The sequence below is a fragment of the Dromiciops gliroides genome, chromosome 5 (assembly GCF_019393635.1).
Source record: "Dromiciops gliroides isolate mDroGli1 chromosome 5, mDroGli1.pri, whole genome shotgun sequence".
Lineage (NCBI taxonomy): Eukaryota > Metazoa > Chordata > Mammalia > Microbiotheria > Microbiotheriidae > Dromiciops > Dromiciops gliroides.
The window spans coordinates 202682290-202707688 of NC_057865.1; the positions used below are offsets into that span (position 1 = coordinate 202682290).

General features: G+C 41.9%; 1 protein-coding gene across 1 annotated transcript in view; it reads left to right on the top strand.

Moving 5' to 3' along the window:
• The window catches only part of CACNA1C (calcium voltage-gated channel subunit alpha1 C), an 833272-nt gene that overhangs the window by 642537 nt on the left and 165336 nt on the right, over nucleotides 1-25399 (top strand). The window contains 4 exon segments of the mRNA XM_043967623.1: nucleotides 9460-9550; nucleotides 15267-15293; nucleotides 20100-20260; nucleotides 21809-22034. Coding sequence (XP_043823558.1) covers nucleotides 9460-9550; nucleotides 15267-15293; nucleotides 20100-20260; nucleotides 21809-22034 — 505 coding nt within the window.

The following is a 25399-nucleotide window of genomic DNA, read 5'->3' on the forward strand; positions in this document are numbered from 1 at the left end:
GGGAATTGGAACCAGATTTTGGAAGGCAGACGAGTTGAGACTAGACAAGGACATGGGGCAGCAGAGTCAGTCTTCTGGTCAGAACAGTAAAGTTTACTTCCAGGCTGCACACAGGAGTACTCAGATGTCCAAATGGTTTGATCCAGATGGTCTGGAGATTCCAGTTTTTGGTCAGTTGGAGATTTACTCCACTTCTTCCATATGCTGCTTCTCCTGGGATAACCATTCTAAAATCACAAAATCTTGTTTAGAGGCCCTCTAGTCCCACTTGTACATGAAGAGGAATTCCCTCCATAACCGTCCTCACAAGTGGTCCAGCCTTCACTTGAAGGCATCCAGTGCAAAAAGAATTCTCTACCTTCTGAAGCTTTCCATTTCAGCTTGAGACAGCTCTGATTGTTAGAAAAACAGACATATCAAGACCAAGTCTCTTATTGTTCATTGCTCTGCCCTCTGGTACCAAGTAGAACAAGTCTAAACCTTGTTGAGGTGCTAGCCCTTCAGATATTTGAAGAAAACTAGCAATTCCCATTAAGTCTTCTCTTCTCCAAGATAAACTTGCCCAGTTCTTTCAGTCCATCTCTGAATGGCATGTTCTCCAGCCCCAGCAATAAAAGAAAGCTCAGGTTGAAGGGGAAGTATCGTCAGCTCTCACATCATATTCCTCCATATCTTCCATACCAACTTCCACTGCCCCCAATCTGCTTCCCCAGCAGCCTGGAAACAGAAAACTCATAGGTGAATTCCAAAATGAAAACCTGACATTTCTCTAGGCCAGCTACAGTGCTGGTATGTCCCACAGCCTGCTGTCCTTGTCAAGTAAAAGATAGAAATCTGAAAGCCCAAACACAGTGGTATTGTCAACAGGTGATGCAGGTGACCTAGAAGGAGCTATGACTGAAGGGATCTTTCTCTTCTCTGTTTATTTTTCTTTGTTCACACTGAGTTTTGTTCTCCTGTGTGGCACAAGAATTACGGTCAACTATATTGTATTTAGTTGATTGTGCTTGAAGATATCTCCTCCCAGCTAGAGTGAGCCACTTATTAAACGCACCCCCTCTCAATTTATGAGAGTTTTACAGGGAACACAGTCACTCTAGCATGAATCATCATATGCTGATAAAAAAATAAATGAAATATAAAGTCCCCATGAGATGTTGTTAAATGTTTCCGTTAAGGAGTTCATTTCTGGGGAAGCCTTAACAGCAGTCATTTTTTTTTTAATAAAACCAAAGTCAGTCTGACTCTTTCAAACTTCTGCCAAAGACCACTCAAGAGTCACTTCTGAAGTTGGTTGTCTGATCATGTGGGTGATTTGGCCCATCCTCTGACACACCCGTTCCACCCTTTCTTGGCTACATGAGGGTTATATAAGTTCAAATGGATTTCTAAATGGCCAAGAATGTTAAACACAATTCTAACAGCAGATTCACTAATGGAAAATCCATAGACAATATTAAAATCATGGCAGTAACTTGGATATTTAACAATGTGGACTAATAATAATAATAATAGCAACTAGTATTTAAAGCACTTTCAAGTTTGCACAGTGCTTTACATATATTAAGTCACTTGATCTTCACATCAACCTTGTGAGTTAAATACTATTATTACCTCAATGTTATAGATGAGGAAACTGAGAAATGAAGTTTAAGTGACTTGCCCAAGGTCACACAGCTAGGAAGTGTCCCAACTCCAAGTTCTGTGTTTTATCTATTGTATCACCTAGCTGCCATTATTATTTTGATAATCAGATTTATTTTCACAGAACTAGCTTAAGTGGCAAGATAGTGTATCCTGGTCAATCTCAGTTATCAATACCCAGAGAAATCAGAAAGGGTTGATCCACACAACCATTTTCCAAGGCACCCACCACTCTTCACCTGGTGGCAGCTATCCAAATTATAGGCCCAAATATCTTGATATCATTCAATTAAAGATAGCCAGCTAGTCAGGCCTACAAACCCAAACCTATGAAGTGATGCCAGTTACCATATTTGGGTCATATCCTGTGATTCTCCCTAACAGAATTATTGATAGGTTAGGATGTCTTGTATGATTTCCTACTTTATCATTCCCTTAAGATGTCAAAGTGACTTTTTGCAGAAGACCAGCCTCCTTATTTTATAGATAGGGAAAATGAGGCTGAGAAAAGTGAACTATTGTATCCAAGGAGTCACATGGAGTAGGTACAAAGGCAGGAGATGATCTCAGGTCCTCTAACTTCAAATCCCATGTTCTTTCTACTGTTGGATGTTAACTAAATCTATTGACTTCTAGTACAAGGTTCCTGTCATTCCAACATGAGTCTCCCCTAGCTTATTATTTCATTCATCAGATCCCCTTGGAGCTAAATGTCCCATGCTCCAGGAAACCTAAAGAAATCCAAACATAATCTGCAAACCCTCAGATGTTAGTGATACTGGAGCAGGTAGCCCATACAACAGGCATCCCATGCCCCAAATTACTATCTCATTGGCCTCTAGCCCAACTTTGGAAGAAATCTTATAAACTCATAAGATCATAGGTATTTAGAGCTGACAGTAAGCCTAGAGATATTCATTATCTAGCATCTTCATTATAAAAATGGAGAAAACGAGACCCACGCTATCAAAATGAGTTGCCCAAGAGTCTTCTGCAAAGGATAACACTGTGATTTTATCATTGTACCCCAGAAGCAACAGGGAATTGGCACAAAGATAGGAACTCCCACCAACAAAGATCATACCTCAGTAAATAGTCATTCTGAGTTGCTATGGTAAAAAATTAATTATCTAGTGGTCAAGCAGGGCTAGTCCTCAGACAACAGACATATGCCTGAATCCTTTCAACTTGAGCCTAAGTTGCCAGAGCTGGCTCTGAGAACTCAGGGTTACCTTCACTCTGTGATGAAGCATGGAGGGCTTTGGTCGACATCTTCACTGTCATCATCATAACAGTCACATTTACTTCATCCCTTTTTGACATCATAAAGTGATTAACATCCATTTTCTCCCCCTTGCTGTCTTCATTTTACAAATGAGGGAAATGCATGACTTGCTCAGGGCCATATGGGTATAAGATGGTGAAATTCACTCTTGAATCTCAGCCCAGTGGTCTTTCCAGCAGACCACCACAATACTATGTGGGCTTCCCTCATTGTAGCGGGGAAAGGAACAGTAATGATGGTAGGCATTGTGCCATGACAGCTGCTGCCAGGAGAAGTATCTTACATGGGCTCCATTCTACCAAGGCTACATATCTAAGTAGTGAAAACTTCATCAAGTCAGAGATATGAGTAGTAGTATCAAGACAGCATCCAACCTCAGGATGGTCACGAATGGTGTTAGGAGAAATAGAGTCTCCTGTCAGTCAAGCCTGGTGGCAGGGCAAATCATTTAAATTCTATCACTAAGTAGTTAGGAACACACATATTCTGGCAACCTGCTAAATAAACAGGGATTGAGATAGAGGCAGCAGCAAGGACACCTTGAATCTACCTTTTCTACCTGGAACCGATGGAATTAGAATGGAAGAAAACTGGCTTTCTCTCCAGCATCTTTTCTCCCAAATCAATTATAGGAAGCAGATTTCTTGAAGTAGATATTTTAGTTTTGAATAGGATAATATAGATGCGCTAAGCCACCTCTTTAAATAGAACAGACATTCTCACATAGGCTAGGATTTCCGAACATATATTGCATTTAGCAGAGAAAGGGTGGATCAATTCTTTGCTGTCTTTTTGCCTCAGTTTCCTGCAGACTGGCACTTTATGTTGCCAAGTTCTTCCATCTCTTCCATTGAAGTCACCGGCCTGTATATGATCTTAGCATTTTAGAGGTGAAAGGGACCCTAGAGTTCAATTAGTCCAACCCCATTCAGATATGTATTGGGGTATGGGACCTCTAAGTTCCCTACCAACTTCTGGTTCTCTGTAATTGTATTGATAAGGAAAAGAAAATCCAAAAAGTTTAAGTGATTTGCTCAAGGTTAAATAAGTTGGAATTGGCAGAGCCTGAATTGGAACTCAGGTCATCTGACGACAAGTTTCATGCCTTCTCCACCAGGACGTTCTGTCTGTCTCCTACCTCTTGGGTCACTCCTGGGTGACTCTTGCAGACTGTGTCTGGGGGAGGGGCGGATGTGGGAGGAAGGGAGGTGCTTCCTGAAGGCCAATTAGGGTGTTCTTTTCTCCACCTTTACTGAATAGCATCATAAAATGTTAAAACTGGCCATGTAGATCATCCATTCCAACTCCCTCATTTTATAGATGAGGAAATTGAGAGTGAGAAAGGACAAAAACTACATGTAAAAGGTCATAGAGCATTTCACCGACAGACTGAGACTATAATATGACAGTTCGGATCCCTGAGGCAAGAGAGTCCCTGAAGAATCAACTCTGCCTGCTGTGTCTAATCCTTTTGTAAGCCGAGTCAATAATAATAGTCCAGAGTCATTTACAAAGCACTGTACATTTATCCTATTTGATCCTCAGAAGTCCAGGAATTCAACAGTACAAGTATTTTGTTTGTTTGTTTGTTTTTGTTTTTTGTGGGGCAATGGGGGTTAAGTGACTTGCCCAGGGTCACACAGCTAGTAAGTGTTAAGTGTCTGAGGCCGGATTTGAACTCAGATCCTCCTGAATCCAGGGCCGGTGCTTTATCCACTGCGCCACCTAGCTGCCCCCAGTACAAGTATTCTTAATCCCTTTTGCTGGATGAGGAAACTGAGGCCCAGGGAGCTAAAGTGATTTGTACGAGGTCACCCCGATCTAGTAAGTCATGGGTAGGACTTGAACCCAGATCTTCTAATTGCAGATTCAGTGCTAGAGTTTCCTGATGCACATCACTTCCTTTCCCCTTACTCCACTTCACTCACTCACACACACACACACACACACACACACACACACACACACACACACACACACACAGCCCATTCTTGTAGCTGATCCCCTCAAGGCCTTTTTCTGGCTAGTTGACAGGTGTATGAATCTAATAGACTAATCCATAAAGTAATGGGTATAATGTGTGTCAATATGGTATTCCTCCTAGGGAAAAATATTTTCATTTTAACAAGGACTTCCTGAAGACATGCCAAAAGAATGATTCTAAGAATGGAAATTGAGAACACCATAGCCAGCTGGTGGGGGAGAGGTATTCAGGGTTGGCAAATTGTCAGTGTCCGTCTCTAGCCAGCCTTGATTGTAGGTCAAGTTGGATGATATGTATCATCAGCATCCGTGTTACCATCAGGCCATTCCTTAGGGGAATTCCAATAACGTAGCAGAAAACCAAATCAGGCTTCTGTGTCCAGATGTTATAGGCAGTGCCTAAAATCCAGATCTCCTTGATCCTATCTGAAGCTCTCCCACCCCAGAAGAGAAAGAAAATTTTTAAAATCAGCATTGTTTCCAGTTGTATATATACCCAGATAAAAGATAATATTAAAAAAAGATAATGTAAGACTACTTCAGACTCTAAATTTATGACCCTAAGGTCATATGCTTTAGAGCACCAATTTAATAACTTAGATAAGTTATTTCTTTTTTTTTTTTTTTCCTTCAGTGAGTTGGGTTTAAGTGACTTGCCCAGGGTCACACAGCTAGTAAGTGTTAAGTGTCTGAGGCCAGATTTGAACTCAGGTACTCCTGACTCCAGGGCCGATGCTCTATCCACTGTACCACCTAGCTGCCCCTTAGATAAGTTATTTCTTAATAACAGAGGTGTGAGGAAAGTGCTTTGTTAACCATTATCTATACAAATTGCAGTAAGACTTTTGGAACACCCCATATAAATGTGAGCTATGACTTTTTTGGGCAAAAGTTGTAGGATAAGAATCTCTGACGTTTTTATGATGGTTTACATATATTATCTCATAGGACCCTCACCATATACTTGTGAAGTAAGGAGGGATGAGATTATCATCCCAAGGCTCAGATTACACAGTAGATGGCAGAACCAGACTTTGAACATAGTTCTGATTGTAAGCCCAGTGGTCTCTCTACAATACCTTGCTGTTTCATGTAAATCTAAAGTGAAGAGCGCAACTCATTGGACCATTGGGGAATAGAAGGAGAACTTGATGCTATGGTTCGGTTCCCACATTTTCAGCCATTTCCCTTATCAACTGAACCGCATGAAAAGAGCTTCTATAAACAAATGAGAGAGAACTGAAGCATGTTTGTTCCCTTATAAGCCAGTTCATTACTTTAAGCTGCTGACTGGACCCTGCCAAGCCTGCAGGGGCCTTGGCTGGAGTCAGATGTACTCTTGTTAAGCTCATTGTTTTCTTTGTACTGTTATTCATGTGAAAAAGTTTGGGGTTTTTTCCTTTGTTTGTTTCTTTGGTTTTTGTTTGTTTGTTTGCCTGTTTGTTTTTTTGGTTTGTTTTTGGAAAGGAAAACGGGTGTCCTATTTGAAAGCTGAGTTCCTTGTTTCTTTCTTTTGCCCCATCACTGGCTGCATGCTCTCTATTGATGTCTTGTTCCTGGTCCTTGACACTGACCATCTTGTCTGTGAAAGGAAGCACTCCGGCTGGCATGATTGATAAGAAGAAAGGGAAGTTTTCTTGGTTTAGTCACTCCACAGAAACCCATGGTAATGTTCCACTGTGCTCTGTGTGTGTACGTGTGAATTGGTGTGTCTGTGTGTGTGTGTTGATGGGAGGGTGTTCCTCTTGGGGGATTGTGTTGCAGTACCCCTGTCTGCATTTCAGGGGATGGCCCACTGGGCAGGCCCATTGCCTTTTAATTTCTTCAGGTATGTAGTCAGTGGCCCATGGCAATCAAGAGTGGCTTTCTTGCTTCCATACCAGCAAGAGTTACAGGGCAGTTTCTTCCCTTGGACAGTGCCTGGATCATATAACAGTTCACTTGGCACAGAAAATGGGGATTTAAGATCCCTTGGAATTAGGGATCTTAACTCTTTATGTACATCCCTAATTGTCTTTTTTTTTTTTGGAGAGGTAATGGGGGTTAAGTGACTTGCCCAGGGTCACACAGCTAGTAAGTGTTAAGTGTCTGAGGCCAGCTTTGAACTCAGGTCCTCCTGAATCCAGGGCCGGTGCTTTATCCACTGTGCCACCTAGCTGCCCCCCCCATTGTCTTTTTAAGAATGCATCTCTACCTCTAACATCACTACCATTTCAGGTAAAGGACAAGACTTTGATTAAAGTAAAGTGAAATAGAGGCAGGCATAACCACTATATGCCTCGGGATTTCACATCAACATGTCTGTATGTCAGGGTATATGGTAGGTCAAGAGCAAGAAGGTTTTTCATTTTTTTACATTTGTCTTTCTTGGTGTTTGTGGAGCAAATAATCTGATCAGACCAAAAAGGTTCATCTTCCCAGCTCCCAATGCTAAAACCATTCCAAAGACCCAGACCTTCCTCTCCCAAAAGCTCCTTCAGAACTTGTGCTTATGGTCATGCTAATTTACATGTTTGTATAAATTATGTGTGTATATACATACATATATATATATACACATATATACACCTGCACTAAGGTTTACAAAGCCTTTTATATACATTATCCTCTCTTTTGGTCCTTAAAACAGTCCAGTGAGGTAAGTACTGCATGTATTGTTATCCCATTTTCCAGACTAAGAAATTGCAGCTCAGAGATGTGAAGTATATTGCCTAGTCACTAGACTTATTAGTGGCTAGGTTAACACTCAAATTTAAGTCTTCTGACTTCAAACCTACTGCTCTTTTCACTGTACCTTTTACCTATACAGCTCCCATGATCTCAGTCAAGATAGTTGATTTTGGTATAGAGTAAGGAGCTAACGTTTGGGGGAAAATAGAGAGATGTGGCTTTGTAGTCCTGGGCTTATTTGCAGCTAATCTGACCACAGATGATTCCAATTATGAGGAGGGTTCTAGTTCCCATAATGAGCAACCATTTATGAATTTCCATTCAGCCTTCTCTTGATTACTTGAAATATCCCTTTCTCCAAAAGAAGAAACCTGGGAAATTCCTGTCATTATTATCCTAACAACCAATGGTCTTCTCCAAGTTTTGGCCCTGGGGCTGAGTGGCTAGCTAACAAGACAGATCCATATCCCCATTGTAGTGGGAAGTGTCATGTTTTTATTCCCCAAGTCAGTCTGTTCTGAAAGACAAGCTGAGCAGACTGTATATGGCACCTCATAGGAGAAGCAAAGGATGGCGCAAATCTACTCAAATCCCAGGATTTAGAGCCAGAAGGATCTTTAGAGACCCTCTAGATCAGCAGTTCTCTAAGTGTGGTCTGAGATCCCCTGGGGGTCTCTGAGTTCCTTTCAGGGGATCCACGTGGTCAAAACCATTTTTGACAGTACTAAGATATTATTATCTTGTTAATCCTCCCTTCTCTAACTACATATCTTTGTGAGGACAGAGTTTCTTCATATGCTTTAACCAAAACAACATATCACAGCAGATATGAGAATCCAGCTGTTTTCTATTAAGCCAAACACTAAAGAGATTTTAAAAATATATGTAAGAGTGTCACTTCTTACTAACATTATTTTTGGCTTTGAAAAATATAGTAATTTTCATTGAAAATACTATTTATGTTAACAGGCAATGCGTTTATTTTCATTTTTAGTGAATTAAATAAATATTTTTAAATTTTATCAATTTTAATTTCTAATAGGGTACACATACACACGCATGCACACACACACACAGAAGAGAATAAAAGCCTTAAGTCAATGAAACCACTGTTTCTTTTCAATTTAAATGTTAATAATAACAGTTACAGCAGCAAAATCACATTTTTAGAGCACTTTCACAACAACCCTAAGAGGTGGTTAGTGAAATTTTCAGAGAGGTTATGGAATTTGCCCAAGGTTATGCAAGTGAGTACAGGAAGTAAGGAGCCAAGTTTCAAACTCAAATTCCAGCTTTTGGAGAGCTAGGTAGATGGGAAGGAATGAAATGTGGGAAAGTCATCTCCTAAGATTTTCTCTCTTTATGGATGGTAAATTAGGAAGCTGGTCTACAGGCTATCAACATTTGACACTAAATTCATTCATTTGTCGAAATGCATTGAGATTGGGGGGGGGGCGGTGTTTGTTTCAAGGTGATCATTCATGTATCTCAAAATATTTGCAGGGTGGGGGGAAATGGATCTCAACACCAGTCCCCTATCCTCACATCCCACTCCCACCCTCCCCAGCGAGCTTTCACCTCTTTTCATTGACTGGGAGCAAAATTTACCTGGGATAAGCAGTAAGACAATAACCTGGGAAATCCTCCTACTTCCCTCTCCCTTCAATGCCCAGGACACTGGGACTTGTTCCAGTAGATTTCACTCACTCTCCTCCGTGGCAACTACTACCACTCTACCCCTTTGTCCCACCAACTCCAATACTTCCACCAAAAGCCACTTCCTGTGAATCAACTTTGCCACTCAATATTGGGCGTGTCAATAACTAACCTTCTCCCACTACCCCAATCTTCTGCTTTCTTCCCTTTGACTCTTGCAGTGAGCATGCCCACAAGTGAGACAGAGTCCGTCAACACTGAAAACGTGGCTGGAGGCGACATCGAGGGAGAGAACTGTGGGGCAAGGCTGGCGTGAGTAGGCGTGGCGAATTCAGTGGGCATAGGGCATTTATGGGGCATTGCCCTATAATTGGTCCTGAAATCAGACTGGGTTATTTAAGTGGTATCAGGTGGCCAAACACAGTAGGAAGACAAGAGTCTATCATCAAAAAAGAAGCAAAAACATCAGACAATGGCATAAGCGGAGTGAAAAGAATGATTTAACCTTTTTGGTTAGCTGGGGGGCTGGGAGGGAATGTCACCACTGAAGCCGACCTCCAAGTAATAATCCCTATGTTTCCTAAGAAGGTTCCTGCTGGGGGCAGCTAGGTGGTGCAGTGGATAAAGCACTGGCCCTGGATTCAGGAGGACCTGAGTTCAAATCTGGCCTCAGATACTTGACATTTACTAGCTATGTGACCCTGGGCAAGTCACTTAATCCCCATTACCCTGCAAAAAAAACAAATAAATAAAGAAGGTTTGTGCTTTGGATTTCCATAGCCTTGCACTGAAACAAACAAACAAAAGTATACTCTACTGTAGAGTTCTTCAGCTTTACGACCCTGTGGCCAGGCTTTACACCCTGTGAGACAAGATAACCCGGGCTCAGAGGAAAGCAGAAAAGCATGGTGTGGACCATTAAAAAGACTGCTCTGTGCCACTGAAGGAAAGAAGTACCAGTAATGCAAATACCAGATAATTCAAAACTCATCTTTGTTTAACTTTAGAAGGAAATAATTTTTTAAAATAACCTAAAGAACATTTTAAAGTTTTCAAAATTTATATGCATTTACATATATGTATATGTATGTGTGTGTGTATATATATATATATGTAAAATCTCATTTGAGCCTCATAATAACCCTATGAGGTAAGAGCTACAGGTATCCTTATCCTCATGCCCGTGATCACACAGCTACTAAGTATCAGAGTTGGGATTTGAACAGAGGACTCTCCTGACTCTATATCTACTGTTCTTGACATGATTAATCAAGGAATCGGCATCTATTAAGCACCTGCTGTATGCCAGTCACTGTACTTAGCATAGGGGATACAAAGTTCAAATCTGGCCTCAGATACATATTAGCTGTGTGACCCTGGGCAAGTCACTTAACTGTGCCTCAGTTTCCTCATCTGTAAAATGAGCTGAAAAAGAAAAATGGCAAACCACTCCAGTATCTTTGCCAAGAAAACCCCAAATGAGGTCATGAAGAATCAGACATGACTGAAACAACGACAACAACAAAATATGAAGTCAATTTTGAAGTTGGGGGGTGGCACCATACCATGCTGCATACTAGAGACTGCCCCCCTCAAGCACCCAGCAGACACATACATGCACACTTAGCTCCCATTGTGATCAACTCCAGGCAATAACAGGGAGAAGGGCCTTAAATGATCCACTCATCATTCCACTTACGAAAAATTAAGAATTTATTCCATTAGCTTTGTTATGTTAATCTTGAACATGGAAACAGTAAGAACCTCTGAAATATTGACCCAAAGAAATGTACACTGAAACAATCCGATTACTAGAAGATTTTTAAAAAGTCAGACATAGGATATGAAAAAATTCATTTTTCCCTTCGAGAGTGGAAACAACATGCCTTGCTTAGGACCAAAGGATGAGACTTCAGCTTCATTGAAATGAAATTAATTATACTGAATCTAGTTGGATTGAAATGAAAGGAGATATAACTGGATAGAGAGCACTGAAGAGCCTGGTCCCATGGAGGAGGAGCTGATAAAGATTTCCTCGAGCAAAGGGCATCCCTTTCGCCCTTCTGAAATGGCTCTATTATTTTGGTCCCAAGACAGTGTCCCAGAGAGGAGCTTGCAGGTGGTCTGAGCATTTGTAGTGCCAGCCTCCAGCATGATTTCTGAGGATGAGGAGCTAGAAAGAAGCTCAGGGCCTGGGAGCAGACCAGTTCTTACGATTTCTCCCTCCTAGGCATGCAGGACTTTTCCTATCTCTCACTCTGACAGAGGCACCAGGGAGTCTGCACTGCAGATTTCTGAGGAAGGTAGGGAGGTAATTATTGTCAAGATGTTAAAATACCATGCTAATTACATTTGGAAGCAATAGCCCAGTTTGTTTTGTTGTTGTTGTTTTCTTCCATTTCTTCTTTGGGGATGGTAGAAAACAAGGCCTTTGTGTTTCTGGAGGCAGCCTTTACCCAGTGAAAGCCAATCGAGGAAACTTCCAATCCCATCAGTGGTAGGGCTGCTCTTGCTCTGATATTCTCAGAAGGGTCCATAGAAAGATCCTCTCTCCAGGAGTGGAGAAGGAAGTAATTCAGGGCCCTGAGACATGTTCCAAGGGTCCAGAACAAAACAAAACAGGTGAAATAAGAACTGGGTGGCTGCTAAAACCTGTAGCTTTAGGATGATGCTGAGCTACAGATGAGAACCAGATTCCTTCTCTGCCTCACTGGACTTAAGATCCCAGGATGTGATAATTAAAAGGCACCTTGAAGCTCCCCTAGTCCAACCTTACCATTCGACAAGTCAAGTCAACAAGCATTTATGAAGTATGCTGTGTGCTAAGCATAGGGAAGACAAATAAAAACAGAAAGAAAAGTGGTCCCTGCCTTCAAGGTGCTTACATTCTAATAAGGGAAGACAACTCATAAAAGGGAACCGAAGGAGGGGACAGGGAAAAAGATGAAGTTTGAAGATTAGAAAAAGTCTGGGAGGGGCAAGAATGCCTCCTGGAGAGGAATGAAGACCCAGACAATTAGAGGGAGAGGTATGAAGTCCAGGAGTAGAGGGAGCTTCCAAGGTAAAGAGGTTTCTGAGGAAGACCTGAAGAGTTAGGAGTATAACCTGGTGGTAGGGAAGCAGAGGGTGGAAGGAGAGGTAAGAATGAATGCCAAATAAGGAGCTGGAGTTGAGCAAGATGAAATTACTTCTCCAAGTCAGAATTAGAAGTGTGGACAGGTTGAGGCATTGAGGCCTGGAGAAGTAGAGACAGCCATGGACAGATTCATGTAGCAGGCCTGGAAATGAACAGAAGGAGAAACTTCCTTCAGTCCCCACTCAAGGTGAGAATTCCAGAGAGAAACATGAAAACAGTGACCACACCTGAATTGTGACCCCCTCATCAGATACTGAAACCTGGGCCTAGATTTTTCACTCTGCCACCAGCCATTCCTTCTGAGGATTTAAACAAGCCTATCCAGGTCTCCCCAGGTTTGGATTCTCAAGTACACTTGGTTACTTAAGACCATTTGAAGTGGGTCAAAAGAAGAATATTCTGATGAGAGCAGGTAGGTAATCAGTTAGACCTTGAACTCATAGGCTTAAAGACTCAGATCAAAGCACTAGAAGAGACCAGGGAGATAGTCTGTTCCAAACTCTTCATTTTACAAATGAGAAAACTGATGTCAAGTCAACATGCATTTGTTCAGTGTCTACTATGTGCCAGGCATTATGATTAAAAGAGTCCTTGGGTTCAAGGAGCTCACAATCTAATGGAAGTATGTTCAAAAAGCTATGGACAAGTGACAGCTAGGTGGTGCAGTGGATAGAGCACCTGCCCTGGAGTCAGAAGGACCCGAGTTTAAATCCTGCCTCAGACACTTAGTAGCTGTGTGACCCTGGGCAAGTCACTTAATGATGATTGCCTCTAGGGGGGAAAACCTTTATGTATAAGCACAATAACTTGGAGAACAGAGAGATTGGGTAAGACAAGCCCAGGCTATGAAAGAATTAAGTAGCAGAGGTGGGGTAAGTACCTGATTCCTCTGAGTCCAAGTTCTTTCTCTTCATTCCTTGGGGTATCCCCCAAAAAAACAAAAAAGATTCAACTTTCCTTGGAGTTAAAGGAATAAGCCCAAAGGTTAGAGAGAGTCTCATTCAACCCCTAAATCTATTTAAAATAATGAGGGGGGGGCAGCTAGGTGGCACAGTGGATAGAACACCGGCCCTGGATTCAGGAGGACCTGAGTTCAAATCCGGCCTCAGACAACACTTACTAGCTGTGTGACCCTGGGCAAGTCACTTAACCCCAATTGCCTCACCAAAAAAACAAAACAAAATAAAATAATGAGGGGGAAATTGGGTTCTCCTTACCAGGAAAGCCTCTACTTAAAAAGTGAGCCTGACATATCTCAAGCTAAAGATGTCCCTGGTTGGAGGTAGAACACCTTGGAATTTCCATGACCCAATTAGCAACTTTAAAATGTTTGATTCTGGCTCTAAATAAAAATATTCTCCTTTTCCTCCTCTTTCCCTTCCCACACTCCTTGATAGCATATGATTAAAGCCTCCCACCCAAGTATGTAGACTTTGGGGGTAGGGAGGTAGCTACTAGGTACCATATTGTAACAGTGGAGACGGACAGAGATGACAGAGGGAGGCAGGTGGGGGGGTGAGGGAGAGAGAGAGAGGGAGAGGGAGAGGGAGAGGGAGATTATTTTTAAGACTTTGTTATGTGCAAACCACTGGGACTATAAATACAAGCAAGTAAGACAGTCCCTACTCTTCAACAGCTTACATATTAATTGGGGGGAGACCATATATAAAGGGGTCCTGGAAAGCAGGGAAGGGATAGGGAGCAGCATATGGCCATCAGGGAGGGGGAGGAGGAGGGTTCCAAAGAAAAAGATGAAACCTAGCTGGGGTCCTGCTTACAGTGGTATTGGGGGAAGGTGTGGGACTTGGCAAGTGGGAGGAGAGGGCTTTAGGGTAGATGGTTCTCCAAGGCTCAGTGTCCTAGAGATGCAGGAAAACTATACCACTTTTCCATCTTTTCACTTAATTTTTTAATTTTAAAAAATGTGGAAAGGTTTGGTGGTTTCTTCCTCCACAGAATAAGTTCCTTTGAGCAAAACTGGAATGACCCAGATCCATTGGCTCATAGATTTAGAGTAGGGATCAACCAATCATCGAACATTTAGTAAATGCCTACCATGCACCAGGCTTGAAAGATAGTGAGACAACAAATGGAACAGGTTTTCTCTCCAAGGAGTTTATGTTCACAGACAAATAAATACAGGATATAGAAAGAAGAAAATACCCAGCGATCTGGGAGGTGGGAACCTTCCAAGTCCTCTAATCCAATCCCATCATTTCATATACAAAGATTAGCAAGTAGTTCAACAAACCTCCCTCCTGCCTTTTCTTCTTCCTTTCTATCTTTCTGCTTCTGTTTCAATCCTGATCATTCTCTCTCCACCTGAAATGTCCTCAAGTTCCACTCCTCTATGTCTAGCATCAATAAAGGAAAGAAAACACCTGTCTTTTCATTCTAATGTTCCTTTCCTGTGCTCCCTGGCCCTCATGCCCCATATCCTCTTGACACATAACATCTTTCCTTTTGATTTTCCTTCTCCTCTGTGGATCTGTCAGTTTCTCTGTTTCTCCTTCTCTCCTTGTCTGTTTCTCTCTTATCAACTCCTCTCTGGGTCCTTGCAGGTGTAGCTTATACTGAGACTTAGGGTGAACTACACTCTCTCCACAAGAGGCTTTTTCTTTTATATTTCTGAGCAAGAACAGATCCTTCTTAATAATCAATTGGAAGGAAGATCTCTCCAGAATTTCCCCTGAACCAGCCTCAAGGGCATTGCTGAATGGATTCTGGTCGAATGGGAGAATCTGCCTTTACATGGGAACATAGGATACAAGTCAGGAGATGCCATCCATTGGGTCGGGTTCTCTAGCATCAGAAGGTGGCCAACATCTGGGCACTTGTTGAATTAACATGAAAGTATATATGATTTAGTAATGCTGCTCTGTTCTTTTTTAGGCACCGAATCTCCAAATCAAAGTTCAGGTGAGTGAGATACATTTCTCCTTTCTTCCCTTCCATTCTCCTATCCCTCCTAACCTTCATTTGCCTCTTTCAAATGACCTAAGACACTGCCCATCAAGTTGAGGGGAGGGCTCCCTAAAGGAGTCATTTCTTCCTTCTTGTGTATTGGCCAAGTCAAGATTCAGAAAGTCAAGAAAAGCCACTGACTCAAGCATCAAATTTACTGAAATGTCCAAATATGTCAATCTCAGAGTGATATCATGGGACAGCAGTGAGAATGGAGAGGTGGGGAACAAAGACAAATGATACTATAGATTATTGGGCAAAATTAGGGTTGCTTTTATTACTAATATTGCTAATTTTGAGCCTATTTCATCGAATCATAGTGGGATGACATCTTAGAGGTCATCTAGTCCAACCCCTAAATTAGGTCTAGAGTAGAGAGGTGATTTTCCCAAGGTCACACTGCTAATAAGTGGCAGAGTCAGAACTGGAACCCAGGTCTTCTGACTCCAACTTCAATACCCTTTCTAATATACTAGCAAAATGCTTGTTAAATTCCTATGGCAAGATGGGTGAAATGAAACACGGATGGGGTCCCTGAAAGACTGAATACAAAATGATGTCATTCTACAGAAGTTCCCCAGCCAAAGAGTCTGACTATTCCCAGAGGGCTTCAAGACATTTTTCCCAACAACCTTTGGAGTAGTCTGTACTTTCTGCCCTTTTGAGGGTGGGAAGAAGGAGCAGCAGTACCCTGCAACCCCTGTGCCTCCAGGGAGAATTCTCTACCAATAGAACAAACACGTTTCCCTGTTAACATGAGAACAAGGACAACAGGCAAGATTCCCTCCCGTGTTTTACCATGTCATTTCCATATTCTGCATGCATATATAAACATACACATATTCACACATACAAATAAATCATGACATTTATTATACTGTAGAAGGGGTTGCCAGGAAACCCGTTGCTAAGCAAGCTATATTTTGTAAGTGTAGGAGGTGTGTAATTAGCTTCTAAACACCTTCTTTGGTTAGCAATTACTCCTTTATTCCAACCAAATGAGTGTGACGTGACATTCATGAATGGCTCTATGCAAGAAGAGCCAAACAGGGTGCCACCCTATTTATTGGCAGCCCTACCCAATGGGAAGAGTACTGATTCTGGAGTTCAGAGGGCCTGGGTTCAAATCCTATAACTCAAGCCTTCTTCAACTTCTTCTACTCACCACCCCTTTTCACCCAAGAAATTTTTACATAACCTCCGGTATATAGGTATATAAAATAGGTAGACATAACCTTTTACTGTTGCCAAAGTTTTTGTGACCCCCCACATTCAGTTACCCTGTATGGGGACTTGACCCACAATTTAAGAAGCTGGACTGTAGCTAATGCCAGCTACCAGTGTGGCCTTGGCTAAGTTCCTTCATCTTCCTGGGCTTTAGTTTCCTTACCTCTAAAGTGGACAAGCTGGTCTCCAAGGTCCCTTCCAACTTTAAATCTATAGTTGTATAATCTTTCCATCAAGGTATCATGGAGAGCTATGAGAGTGAGTCCCTAGGCGGCTTACAGCAAGGAAGGCTACTCACATCAAGGATACTTGACATTCACACTCCAGCTTGGAGAAGGTGTGAAAAGAAAAGTCAAGCTTCAGAAGAGGCGTGTGTCCTTCCACACCCAACTCCTTCTGGCTTAAAAGGACTAAACTATGATTATTCCAGACCAGGAGAGGCCTGGATGGGATTTTTGCACCTGGGAAGCTCAAAGGTCACCTTGTCACCCTGTTCCTTTGTCCCCCTCAAATTCAAATTCCTTTGCCCAGGAAGTTTCAGGTCCTCTGAAATGTATATTTTTGAAAGTCTAGATTTTTTTCCATCACACACTCAGGGGGCATCCTCCACAGAGGGAACAAGGGTGCTATGTAAAGGTTTTCCTGCCGTTCTGCAGTTCTCATCCAAATCCTTATGGTAATAGGCATGTTACATTAAAGCAATACCTGCCTCATTATCTCCCTTCCCTGCTCACCCTTCCCTGCTAGCTTTGCAAGGTAGGAAACAACCTGAGGGGAAGAGAAAAGGATCCTTTTGCTCTGCTGTGACCCTCATTTTTTTTTTTACTTAAATTGGATTTAATGTCAAATTGAATACAACATCTGAGCTAGAATGGACTTTAAAGATTATCTCCTTCAACTCCCTTATTTTACAGATCAGAGAACTATAGGAAGGACTTTATGCTGTAAGGTACTACACTAACTCCATCCAACAAAGATTCATTTCTTGGGGGCCAGCACCCCCACTTGACCAGCACTTCCCAGGAGTACTCTGGTCAGAGAGTAGTAAGCCAATGGACAAATGTCAGACTCGCCGAAAGGATTCTTAGGCCTAGGAACTTATGAGAAAATCTGTCCTTTGGGAGGGTACTTTTCTAAAGATGAGCTAAAACAGCAGTAAACCTAATTTGTATCTTATATTTGTATACTGCTTTGCAGTTTGCAAAAAAACTTTCACATATTCCTCTGATCTAATTTGAGCCTCAAAGAGTAGTTACAGGGGAATTGGCGGCTAAGGACGTGGGTTTAATCCTGGCTTGGCTAAATACTACCTATATGGCCTCACTTTTCTGGTTTAATGTTTCTTATCTGACCAAGTTTTCATTTAAGTTTCTGGCTTCAAATCATCTTAGACAGGAAAGCAAGAACTTTCTCAAAAGACATAGCTATTTGGGGACAGCTAGGTGGCACAATGGATAAAGCACTGGTCCTGGATTCAGGAGGACATGAGTTCAAATCTGGCCTCAGACACATGACCCTGGGCAAGTCACTTAACCCTCATTGCCCCGCAAAACAAAAAACACATAGCTATTCACTGGATACCATGTTCAGCTGTCTATCCTTCCATTCTCCTTTTTTCCTCTCTTTGCCCTCCCTTTCACCCAACTGATCTGTTGCCCTTCAACAGAAGTACTAGATTTTGTCAGGAGTTTTCTGGAGACAAGGCAGAACTAAGACAAGACTCTCTCCTGGGCAAGTGTTGAAGATTGTGTGCGTGCGCGCACACACACACGTCAGTAAAAGACCAGAATTCTTGATAAAATGTTTTCTTTCATTGTTGTGGTATGTGGTCACAACTTTGGGCTTTGGGTCCTTTGGACCAATTTGATCTATCACAAAATAAATCAAATTATTGTTAATATGCCATGGAAAACAGGATTTTCTAGCCTTGAAAAATCATTTTGAGAGGAAGCATAACATAGAGGACCAGCCTTGAAATTCAGAAAGGAAGGAAGGAAATAGGCATGTATTAAGCATCTGTTGTATGCCAGGCACTGTGGTAAGTGCTTTACAAATATTATCTCTTTAGGGGGCAGCTAGGTGGCGAAGTGAATAAAGCACCCACTGGCCCTAGATTCAGGAGGACCTGAGTTCAAATCTGACCTCAGACGCTTGACACTTACTAGCTGTGTGACCCTGGGCAAGTCACTTAACCCTCATTGCCTGGCAAAAAACAAACAAAAAAATTCTATCTCTTTAGATTCTCACAACAATCCTAGAAGGCAGGTGCTATTATTATCCCCATGTTATAGTTGAGGGAACTAAGGCAAACCCAGGGTCATACTTACTAGCTCCATCTGAAGCAGGATTTGAACTTAAATCTTCCTGAAGTTGGTCTTCCTAGGGCATATAGGTGGTGCAATGCATAAAGCACCAGGCCTGAAGTCAGGAAGACTTCCGTTCATTTCTGGCCTCAGACATACTGGCTGTGTAACCATGGGCAAGTCATTTAAGCTCTGTTTACCTCTGATTCCTCATCCATAAAATGGGGATGATCATAGGACTTAATTCCCAAGGGTTCTTGTAAGGATCAAATGAGATGATAATTGTAAAGTGCTTGGCATGTGTAGTTATCGTTATTTTGTTATTGTTGTTGGGTTATTTCAGTCATGTCTTTGTAACTCTATTTGGGGTTTTCTTGGCAAAGATCCTGGAGTGGTTTGCCATTTCCTTCTCTAGCTCATTTTACAGATGAGGAACTGAGACAAACAGGATTAAATGACTTGCCCAAGGTCACACAGCTAATAAGTGTCTGAGGCCAGATTTGAACTCATAAAGATGAGTCATCCTGTTTCTAAGCCCAGTGCTCTATCTACTGTGCCACCTAGTTGCCAATATGCATCATATTATTATTGTTATCATTATTATTATTACCATTATCGTTATTATTCCTGACTCTGGGCCCAGTGCTCTATCCACTGTGCCACCTAGCTGCCAATAAGCATTATTTTATTATCATTTATATTTATATATTTTTTATTATTGTTATTATTCCTGACTCTGGGCCCAGTGCTCTATCCATTGTGCCAAATAGCTGCCTCCGACACTTACCCAGAATGACTGGGGTTCAAATCTTTCCTCTGCTACTTACTAGCTGTGTGATCATGGACAAATCGTTTAACCTCACAATGCCAATGCCCCAAGGAAACTCTCTAACACTATAAATTATAGGTGGATTATAGATCTATGGATCAGCATTCACCCAAAGAAGTTTCCACACAGTGAGTTCCCTACATGTATGAAATCATATGTATGTTTCTTCCTCATGTTCTTATTTAAATTCCAGGCAGCTGCCTGCATTGACTACCCTTGGTCTAGGTTTGCTCCCACCACCCCATAATCATAGAATCATAAAATGTCCAGGCCATAAGGAACCTTGGAGGCCGGGCTACTTAGCTCCTCTAAGACTCAGGCTGAAAGACTCCTAACTTTCCATTGCCTGTTCCCACCTCATCCACCCCCAAACCTTTCACCTCTTCTTTTCCCATTTTTCAGCCGCTACTGGCGCCGGTGGAACCGCTTCTGCAGAAGGAAGTGCCGGGCAGCTGTCAAATCCAATGTTTTCTACTGGCTTGTCATTTTCCTTGTGTTCCTCAATACCCTCACCATCGCCTCAGAGCACTACAACCAGCCCCACTGGCTCACGGAAGTCCAAGGTGAGAGGCACCTCCTGCCTCGGTTCCCACTTGTCCCTGCCCACCTTGCCTTAGACCCAACTGTATGGGAAGTCACTGGTAGTCAGAGGCTTTATAGAGATTTGGGCCATAGATATAAACTTAATGGGGTGCTGGTCAACAGTCATGACAGTGGATATACTCCAAGCCAGAGCTATCATAAAATGCAAGAAATACTTTATAAATAAGCCCCCCTTACCTCACAGGGCCCCTACACTGCTTGTTATGCCCAGGTGATGGGAGATGTGTACAGGTCTAACTGCTCAGCAAAGGACATCTATTGACCAAGAAAAGTTTCGAGTAGGGAGGTGTAGAGGAGAAAGGAGGAGAAAGCTGGGATAAGAAAATTAAAAAAAAAAAAAAAGAGAACCCTAATAAAGCATTTCTTCCTAAGTGGAAGCACTAGGAAGTACTAGAGAGAAGAGGATCTGATTTGATTTTGCCCAGATTTAGACTAGAGATATAATCAAGAAAATGGGGTTATAGCCAGAGGGGCCACATCGTGAGAACAACCAAGCATGGCTGGCGCACACTGGGAATTCACGAATGTTTGTATTTATCTCAGAGCCATCACTAGAAATTCTGGAGCCTAGAGCAAATTCCTTTGAGAGAAGCAGCCCATTGTAGTTGGATGCAGTCATGTCAGAAGAAGGGATCACTCATTTCTTAGAGAATATGGCTCTAGTTCACTGGTGTGTTGATGTTTAACTACCAGCTGTCCAGAAAAGAAAATGCACACAAGACACAATTTTTAAGTTGAATCTGCATGATTAACATTTTGGATCACTTTCTTAAGTGTAGATAACCATCAAACAATAGATCCCCGAGCTGTAGCATTTTCTGGTTTCTGAGGTGTCGATGCTCATGTTAAAAATTTAATAATTAGCTCTCTCTAGTCAGTTCAAGCTGTTCCTGGTATATGCCTGCTTTAGCTCCCCCACCCCAGTACAAACGGTCACAGAATCTCCCTATCCCCGCCCCCAAGCAGGAGGAGATGGGGAGGGGATCGAGACATGGCAGCAAAAATAAGGCAGGCCTTGGAGGGCCTGCAGGGATAGTGGAGAACTGTGAAACAAGAGGACAAAAGACCACTGTGGGGAGGAAGCATATCTGCCCTCCCCCTGGATGTTGAAACTCTGGCACAAAGTTCAGGTTGCCTCACCCTAGTTATAAGACTGGCTCATTTGCCTTCCCCTGACTGACTAATGAACATCACAGTGAGGGTCTTCTTCCTCATGATCATCAACATCTTCATCAGTATTACAACCCCCACCAGGCTCCCCCAAAGCATGTCTGATAAAGTGCCTGCCTCAGTACGGTACCGAACCAGGTACGGGACCTGGAGAGCTAAAGTGGCCACAGTGCTATAGGTGACTACTGCCCTCTTCCTTCATGTAGTCCTTGAAGTGACAAGGGGGATTCAGAATGCCAGAAATGTGTTGGGGAAAGGGGCATTTTTTTTTTTAGTTAATAATTTTTCCCTCTTTGCTTTCCCCATCCCCAAATTCCTCCTCTTCTGGATCCTGCCAGACACTGCCAACAAGGCCCTGCTGGCTCTTTTCACTGCAGAGATGCTGTTGAAGATGTACAGCCTTGGCCTCCAGGCCTATTTTGTGTCTCTATTCAACCGCTTCGACTGCTTCATCGTGTGTGGAGGAATCCTGGAGACCATCCTGGTAGAAACTAAGATAATGTCCCCCCTGGGGATCTCAGTGTTGAGATGTGTCCGGCTGCTGAGGATCTTTAAAATTACAAGGTGCGTAGCCGCCCATTACTCTGGCAGATAGAAACTACGAAGGAGGTACCTCCCTGGAGGGATATTTCTTGAGGAGAAAAGAAAGGCCTGGGTGGTCTGCATCATGGGTTATGACTGAATGTGATGTTCTCAAACCTTCCATTCAACTGTCCATCCATCCTTTCTCTTTCTAAGAGAAAGTCTACTTATACGCATAATCCCTAACATTTCAGCCAGAGAACCCTCAAAACCTATTTAGAGAAGCAACTTGGTATAAGAGGGGGAGTGTGGCAGAGTAGAAAGAACTATAGACTTGGAGTCTATATCCTGGAGTAATATCCTGGTTCTGAGAAGATTAACTATGATGCTAGGCAGGTCATATAACCTCTCTTAGAGATTAATTTGCCTCACCTGAAAAATGAGGATAGCTACCTTGTAGGGTTGTTGTGAGGCAAGTGCTTTGCGAACCTTAAATTATAATGAAATGTGAGTTATTACTGTTATTGACCAATGGAAGTTAACCCAAGGTCAAACTATTCTCTATTCTCCTAGCCTCAACACATCCCACAGAGGAAGGAGGAGGAAAAAAGATTGAAGTATCCCCCATGTACATATACACACATTCATTCATTCATTCATTCATTTACCCAACAAATAAATTTTGAGCCCCTGTTTTGTATTTAACCTGTGCTGGGTACTGTGAAGAACAGAGGAGACAGGGAAGACCTGGTCCCTGCCCTCAAGGAACATAAAATCACATGAAACAATCAGGAGATAATATTCAGCTCTGCTCAGGACATATCTGGAGAATCATGTTTACTTCTAGCCCCCATCTCTTCAAAGAGACGTTGACAAAATTGAAACACGTCTAGAGGAGAAAACAACCAGACAAAAGAGGATCATGTGAAGGAACCCAAGATGCTTGTCTTAAAGAAGAAAAGGACTAGGGGGAACATCATAGCAATGTGAAACACTAACATACCGAAGGAGGAAAGGAATCATTCTGTTTGGCCATAAAAGGCAGGACTAGGACTAGCTGTTAGAAGCGACAGGGAGCCAGATTTTGTGCAAATGTTGACTAGCAATTGGAGCTGTCCACAAATGAAGAGATGTCCTTGGAGAGCAGACATCTTCAATGGAAGAATGAATGATGGGAGTGTTGTAGATAGGATGCACACTTTGAGTGAGGGCTCCACTCAAAGTGCCCTTCCACTTGGCAATTCTCGGATTCTGTGATCCTAAAATTGTAAAGTCAAAGAGCAAAGTGGGTGGTCAGGATGGAGCTGCTCTGAAAGCAACTATGAAAGTCAGTGTGGAGCAGTGGGAAGAACACTGGCTCTTAAGTCAGAAGACCTGGGTTGAACTATCCCATATTCTTTGGTTCGCTGCTTAGGTTAGGCTAGTCACTTAACCTCTCTCAGACTTAGTTTTTAAAATGAGGGGATTGAGGGCAGCTAGGTGGTGCAGTGGATAAAACCCCAGCCCTGGATTCAGGAGGACCTGAGTTCAAATCTGGCCTCAGACACTTAACAATTACTAGTTGTGTGACCCTGGGCAAGTCCCAACAAATACCCAAACTAATCCCTTTTTATGTACATCAACTAAATTGTTAAGAAAATTGTTGATGAATTGTTAACAAAATTGTTGACAGATTGGTAACAAAATTGTTAACAACCTACTGTATGCAAGCAATAGCCTCTTGATCATCCAAATCACCTGCAATAATTTGACCCACCCCCCAACAATTGATGTGTATTTAGGATTTTAGAAACGGACAATTATATAACTAGTCCTATTTCAAACACACAGAGGAATTGAGTTGGGGGGGATATCATAAGCATTCTTGTTGATTCTTTGGGTGTTGGGGAGGGAAGGAAAGGAAAGATGAACTTTATCCCTCCCCCTGTCTTCCCAGACATGCTACCCTCATATTAATAATAGTAGCTTATATTTCTGTAACACCTTAAGGTTCACAAAGCACTGTCTTTGCAACAACCTTCTTGGGTTGGTAATACAAATAGGATCATCCCCTTTTACTGGTAAATCTTAGAAAATTATCTGGGGGCACTGAGAAACTTGTCCAGAATCACATAGCCCATGTGTCATAGGAGGGTCTCCAAGCCAGGTCTTCCTAAATTAAGGTGGCCTTTCCTCTTAAATAACTAGTGAAAGTCTGTGTGCTTTTAGACATTCCTGGGGGGGAAATCAACCTGTTTCCTAGCTGTTATTCTATCATGACTGAATTTAATATTTTTCTCCTTTTACGCACCAATTCATCTACTTTAATAGCAAAGAAATGGCCATAAAGTCATTTTTAAAAACTTGTTTAAGAAAACATAGACACCAAACCAAACCAAACAAAACAAACAAACAAAAAAAACCCAGGGGCAGCTAGGTGGCGCAGTGGATAGAGCACCGGCCCTGGAATCAGGAGGACCTGAGTTTAAATCCAGCCTCAGACACTTAACACTTACCAGCTGTGTGACCCTGGGCAAGTCACTTAACCCCAATTGCCTCACCAAAAACAAAAACAAAAACAAAAACATAGAGCTTCCAATAGAGCCCCTCCCTGGGAAGGGTTTGTATACTGTGCAGATAGCTATCTTATAGCCTTATGAGGCTATAAACATGATCATTTCAATACCTGATTCTCCAGATTCTCTGTGTATTGACAAGTATTGATAGGAAAGGGCATTATTAATAGAAGGGAAAAAACATTGCATTTAGAATCAAAAGACTCAAATTCAAATATCCCCTCTATTAAATATATGTGTGTATACATACATATACATATAATACCTATGTATATATACACATGTGTATGTATGTATAGAGAGAGTCAGAAATGTATACATGTGTGTATATGTGTGTATATATATATATATACATACATATATTATATAGATGGTCCCCCAAATCTTATTTCAGTTTTAAGCTTTAATACCTTAAAATTTCACTAAACCTATTGAAACACCCTGTAATATTACACACACACACACAGAGTACTTTCCTTTTATATAATTACATATTTTAGACAGAACCTCTGATCTTATCTTTGTAAGGGGCTCCCTGTGAAAAAACACCCTTTACCAATGCACAGAGAGAGACTTAATGACTTGCCCAGAGTCACACGATTTTGTGTCAGAAACAGTACTTAAAACCATCTCTTTCTAATCCAAGGGCAGCTCTCTATCCAATATCCATACTGCCTCATATGATCCCCAATTAAGTGGGATTCTATTGTAAACTCTGTTTTATTAAACATACTTTTTAAAAAAACTTCAAGGCAGTTATTTTGCCTTGGAAATAAATTGGTGATTAAAAATATAGGAAATGTTAAATCTATTCAAGATCATATAAGAATAGTACCTAGGAAGTAGGCTTCT